The sequence below is a fragment of the Helianthus annuus genome, chromosome 15, assembly GCF_002127325.2.
Source record: "Helianthus annuus cultivar XRQ/B chromosome 15, HanXRQr2.0-SUNRISE, whole genome shotgun sequence".
NCBI classification, from domain to species: Eukaryota; Viridiplantae; Streptophyta; class Magnoliopsida; order Asterales; family Asteraceae; genus Helianthus; species Helianthus annuus.
The window spans coordinates 34,241,792-34,248,469 of record NC_035447.2 but is presented as its reverse complement, the minus strand read 5'-3'; the positions used below and the strand labels follow the sequence as shown (position 1 = coordinate 34,248,469).

Sequence of the window (6,678 nt, the reverse complement as noted above, 5' to 3'; positions counted from 1 at the left end):
AAACCCACAATTTCCATCACCTAACACGTTATGTATGCGTGTAACATACGCATGGAAGATTTTTGGAATTAGATGAATATAGTTGTGTATCACCTGTGATGTTTGATCTTGGTTCAACCCCATGAAGTCATAACCTGGCGCACTTGTAGAGTTGGCGAAAGAACTTTGTCCGAAATATCTTGGTTCAACCCCTTTATCATTTAAATGAGACATTAGCACCTCCATCAAAGATTTCCCTTTATGATCCGTTGCTCGAATTTTATCACGTGCGTTATATATGTTTTTAATTGTAGAGACATTATTTTCATCACGCTCCTTCATAACACCTAAAATATCTTTTGGGAACACACCTTCCCCGTCAACTCTGCCACCAATTGGTGTTCATTAGGTGTCAATCGTTTGAGGATTGGGTGTCCCTCCATATATTCTCCGGGTGGATGATTATGCTCACCAGGTTTTACTTTTAACGTCCAAGAACCTTTCTTTTTTGAAAATTTCGCTACCATTTCAAACGGTCAATTTATCTTTCTAGTGCCGGTCTCTCTACTTGAATCTTTATCTGATTTATACACACCACCACGATCACACATAAGTACAACTTTAGACACGTCGCCATTTTTAGCTTTCGATCTTTTAGTCACAATAGCGTAACCAAGACTACGTCCGGTGTTTCTAACCCATTCCATCAACTCTTCACGAGACTTGAACACTTAAAAGTGAACTAATATTAGTTACAAAATATTAGGTGAACAAGCTTGAGTAGTTACAAAATATATATTATCCAAACAAACTCATTTAAACTAAAACAAGACTCTTAACCTAGCTTGATTATATAACTAAGTTGAAACTTGAAACATGGGAATTAAAAACTATACCTGATCTGTTGAAAATCCAGACATCTCTTTAACTTTTCTGAATGCTATGATGAAACATAAATAGATCACTCTTTGAACAAGTAAATTTATGCAGCTCTTTGAATAGCTTTCTTAAGTATATGAAGCGAATGCACTGAAGTTCCCAATTTTGGAGGAAACTGGTGATATTTTGGAGGAAATATCAACTATTTAATATCACCACATAGAACTTGCAGCAATAATAGCACGGCTCATATGAGCTTTTTGTGTTCATTATTATACTTGCTACGATAGCACCAATAATATGATCATCTTTTTAGGTAAAAATAATATGATCATGTCTTCATTATTGTTTGTTGTTTGCAGAGAATGCTCATGTTTTCATTATTGTTTGTTGTTTGGATTTAATATCACCACAAGATAGTTGTACACCAATAATTTGAGCACTAAAAAGGTAAAAAAAAAAAAAAAGTAAAAAGAACTAATAATTTGAAACCACCACCACGTTTTTTTATCAATTTTAATAATAATAATAATAATAATAATAATAATAATAATAATAATTCATTACTAATAGTAAATAATAATAATAATAATAATAATAATAACAAAAATATAAAAAAGACAATAAAATAAAATAAAAAAGACAACAAAAAGACAAAAAAAGACTAAAAACAAAAACCAAATGATTGATGGATGTGATGTTTTTATAGGGGGGTGTAATCAGGAATTAGGAGGGGTGTGTATAGGATCACCCTAAAATTAATCCCATAAAAGATAAACTGTTTCATTTGGGAGCTCTTTTAGACAAAATTCCATCCAAAATGTCTATTGCAAACAAAGGTATAGAGATCATCTTATATACATGCCCCCATTATGGACAAAATTTTATAATCAACCGAACATATATCGGTTCAATGCGAACTAGCTGCATACATTTGGTCTTAAACCTTTATTTGGGGTAATCAACTGAACATATATCTGTAGATGTAGACAGACTTACCTCTACTCCGTAGAATATTGTGCCACTATGTACCAACCTGAGCTAAAACGACCGAACAATATCTGTACCAGTACTGATGCAGGGATTAGTTTTATTGTTTTTTACTTTCAATAAACTGAACAAGATCGGTAACGGTACTTTTATCCATTTTATGGCTTCATGCTTAATAACAGATACCGTAGGAATGCGAACTAGCTGCATACATTTGGTCTCAAAATTTTATAATCAACTGAACATATATCGGTAAATGTAGACAGCCTTACCTCTACTCTGTAGGAATAGAGAGGCTGCTTCCAGTGAGATCTTTGGCTCGATTGGATAAGCCTGTACTCTGTTACCCAAAATAGTTTGATGAGACTAAAACCACCAACAATTAATAAAACAGAATAAATAATTTAAAACATAGACAAACGAAAACATGAGCAAAGATGGAAGGAAACAGAAGTAACACAAAAACTTCATGGTGTTGGCCATTTTAATAACTATTGAATTGTTTAAACATATTGTTCTCGATGGAGATCGATATGTGTGTTCTAATTTGATATAAAAAAAATAGACGGCAGTCCTACCAACAAATTCATGACAAGATAGCCCAAATGCCTCATTGTGAATTGAAGACTCCTCTCCTTAAAAAGGGCCCCATCATACGGATTTTATGCACTACTTTCGTTTTGAAACTCTCTCCTTTGTGCTTTGTGTACTCTATTTTTATTTTATTAATATTAATGGTGTGCGTGTGTGTGCTTGCGTGTATGTACATATATAACCGTGAATCTTGTCTAACTCCACTAATATAAATTGCTAAGAGAACCGAGAAAAGTATATCCCCTTCAAACTACACAGTACTGATATACATTAGATATATAGCTCTGATCTGTGAGGTTATCGCCAGTCAAGGAGGTGGTTATACGTACCATGTTGTGTGTTACTCTCTCACTTTTAACCATTAATGCTGCTTCTCTTCACATTGATCATCAACTCCATGCTTCTCATGAATTAGGTATATGTTTAGAACACACTCTCTCTCTCTCTCTCTCTCTCTCTCTCTCTCTATATATATATATATATATATACACCCTATATAGGATCAAGATCAAGGAAAAACCACTCCGAATTGTAAGAACTTAGAGAACTCGGTTTTTCCGTACGAGTTTTGCCCCATTTTTTTTCACACCCCCAGATTAAAATTTTTTAGAAAGACTGCGGTAAAAAAATCGAAGTGGTGTTTTTCGACGCCTTACAGCACCTGTAAAAAGCTGATGACATAAGCATGACATCACTTTTTACAGCATTTACGGCTACCATAAATGAAAAACAAACTAGTTTTTTATTTTTGGAAAAGTTGATTTTTTAGGTTTTTTGGTAAAAAAAAAAATTTGAAAAAACCTTTCTTAAGGCCGAGTTCTCTAAGTTCTCACAACTCGTATAAGTTTTTATTTTAACCTAACCCTATATATCTAATGTATATCAGTACTGTCAAGAAAGTTAATGTTCAATTTGTGCAGCTAGTTACCAGCTTGATCAACCTGCACTGCCAAGAAAGTTAATGTTCAATAATAAGGTATTAGGTTCTTAAATCCTTATTCAACATGATTGACCATCGTAAGGAGTTTAAGTACACCATAAAGTTTTGGGCTGAAGTTTGGTTTTTCTTTTATGAATCAATCAGATTTCAGGCTTTGAAGTCAAGGATTTGGTGTCCTACAATGGGCAGAATAAAGCTGCAACAGGTAGTTAATACAATCAACTGTAATACATAGACTTATGTGGTGTATGATTTGGACCCTAAAACATGTATGGAAATTATGTCAAAGCTGAAATTCAAATAATTATGATAGATTTTTGGAAAATTGTCAAATACAGGTTTTTTTTAACGGCAAAATTCATTCCACACCAGATATATATAACACTTCCCTAGCAAATAGCTAGAACAAGGATATTACAGCATTCACTCTAAGATACTCACCCACCAATACAGTATATTATATTATATTATATATATACTACAATTATCATTATCAATTTGAGCGAATAGTAACTTGAGGGGAGGTTTTATTGTACTTTTTATACTTTTATCTCTCAACTTTTAGTATTAAAATTTACATCCCTTAACTTTCTAAAAATTTTGTAATCGAGTTTTACGTGTTTATTTTTAGGTACAATACATATAGGTATAAATTCAATTTGATATACATTTCGACGTAAACTTTTTCCGGAAATTAATCGGGTCAAATATAATATGTTCTTATGCTTATTATTATGTACGTTTTCGGTTGGTCTATATTTTAATATAAAATTTTTTTCCGGAAATGAGTCGGGACAAATATAACACGTTTCCGTGCTTATTTTTATGTACGCTTTTAGTTAGTCAACGTTTGACGTAAAAATTTTCGAAACGCCGCATCAACGTCCAGGGCAATTTAGTAGTAACATACAATTTTAAAAAGTGAAAGAAATCCACTTCTCTCATTCTAAGGTCATACAAGTTGTCTAGAATGTTTAGTTGGTTCATTGGGATGTGTTAATTGCAACCTATGTAAATAGTTCTAGAACCCTAAAGATTCAGCCTTAATTCTTGTAAAAATAAATTATAGCAAATAAGATTAATAAAATCATCTGATTCATATCTATTTGTATTCGGTGGCTTAAACCCTATTTGATGTAGCTAAGGCTTAGCCCGCGCTTTTGGGGGCAGCTAAAATTAAATGACTGTTTTGGCACAAAAAAAAAAAATAAAAAGCCTTCCTCAACCTTAATGTTTGTCTCTATTTCTGCTTAATTCTGATTGTGACATATGGGTGCGTATACAGATGAATCACACAAGGAAGAGGTAAAGGCGATGATGCATGCAGCAAAAGGGACAAGGCAGGAATGGATAGAAGGGTCCGACCCGACTCATGAGTTCTTTACAATGGACTACTCACACGTGAGAAGACGACGTCCCATCCATAACAAGTCGTTTCGTCATTGATTCTCCATGAAAAAAGGCTTCAAAATTAGAAGAAAAAAAACATGTAGGAATTATTGAAAATATAGAAAACGTCATTTATTTAGTTTATAGGGGAAAGAATGTGCGGATTTTTTTGTCTGAGAGCTCTGTAATGGCCGACATAAGGGTGAGCAAAACCTTATGCTTTGTCACCAACGAAGAACCTACGTATGGTTTTTTTTATGTATATACATTCTCTTTGTTTCCTTTGAATAAACTAAATATGTTTATTACTTAGTGTGGTGTTTGACTTTTCAAGCGAAATTATATATGAAATTGAAAATATATTGAAGAAGAGATATTTAGGTTATGAAAAACTATGTTGGGTTTTAAAAATGAGAAAATTACCAAACTTAGCAATTAGATTAAAAATTCTTTTTCTCTAAAATAGTTAAGTTAACTTTGGCTAAACACTTGAAAACGTTGGCTCCTAGTTGCCAGCTAATTAAGCTCTATATTTTACTGTTTATTTTGAAAAATTTCTTTGTCAACCTGATGTGTGCACCATGTAACTCATGCAAGCCAAGCCACGTTTTTAGGATTAGTTTTTATTTTACTTATTATGTGTATGTGTCAATTAAAGGAGTAGAGGGGATGCCCATACTCCACGTTCTGTTCAGTTGATTTCCATGTTTGGCTTTAGTGGCTTAGTGGGTTAGCAGTTGTAGGTAAGCCTATATAATAGGCCATAGGGTCTCATTTTGTCTTATGCATATGAATTGAATCAGTTTTCGTTTCTTTTTTCTCTCAAAGTTCTTAATCTCTTTCTGGCCATTTGATCCGAAAGTCTGAACCATAACATTTGGTATCAGAGCACCGATCCGATGGAAAACCGCAAACGTACCAATGCTGAATTCCAACAAGAAACTGAAGCCCGTTTTGCCCAACACGATGCCATGTTCGAGAAGATATTGTCCGAGATGCAGAGTCTCCATGTCTCCCTGCAAGCCTTGCGCGACAACAACTCAATTGGATCTCCCTCCGGTGGCGGCAAACCGATCGCCAACACCCACAAACCATACCTGAAACTTGCCTTTCCCCGGTACAACGGGGAAGATCCCGCCGGTTGGCTTTATCAAGCGGAGCAATACTTCGCTTTTCAACAGGTTGCCGACGACGACAAAGTCCATCTCGCCTCCTTCACCTTGATGGAATAGCCCTACAATGGCACCGGTGGCTCGAAAAATCTAAAGGTCCGATGTCATGGGTCGAGTTTTCTAAGGCGGTTCATAGTCGCTTCGGCCCCACAGATTTTGAAGACCCGGCAGAAGCTTTAACTCGTCTCGAACAAGTTACGACCGTGGTTGCCTACCAGCAAGAATTTGAGCGGCTCTCACACCGTGTCGACGGACTTCCCGAGTCCTTCCTAGTCGGCTGTTTTATGGGAGGCCTCAAGGATGAGATCCGTTTGGAAGTTAAGTTGAAATCTCCACGCTCCTTGTCCGATACTATTGGGATGGCTCGCCTAGTGGAGGAACGACTCAAATTGGTTCAGCCTCCTAATCTGGTGGAAACACCTTTGGGTGGTCCACTTCTCAACCCCACTTCTGGCATCTTGGGTTCAGCTCCCACCAACAAGTTAACTTCACCGGCTCCCAGTCAGGTCCGCCGTCTCACCAGTGCAGAAATACGTGACCGCCATGCTAAAGGGTTATGCTACTACTGTGATGAAACTTATAAGCCGGGTCACCGATGTTCTAAACCGCAACTTATGATGATCACGGACCCTGGGGACGATCCTGATCTTCACCTTGAGGCCAAGGTGAATTCAAGCGGGGTGGAATGATGTGTGCACCATGTAACTCATGCAAGCCAAGCCACGTTTTTAGGAT

The 6,678-nt window shown here is 35.9% G+C and overlaps 1 protein-coding gene across 1 annotated transcript; it reads left to right on the top strand.

Moving 5' to 3' along the window:
* Positions 1 to 2,695: 2,695 nt before the first annotated feature.
* On the top strand, positions 2,696 to 4,961 carry LOC110909569. Its single transcript, XM_022154454.2, has 4 exons — positions 2,696 to 2,857; positions 3,363 to 3,418; positions 3,527 to 3,587; positions 4,668 to 4,961. The coding sequence occupies exons 1-4, from the start codon at positions 2,773 to 2,775 to the stop codon at positions 4,826 to 4,828; spliced, it is 363 nt and encodes a 120-aa protein (XP_022010146.1). The 5' UTR covers positions 2,696 to 2,772; the 3' UTR covers positions 4,829 to 4,961.
* The last annotated feature ends 1,717 nt before the right edge of the window (positions 4,962 to 6,678 follow it).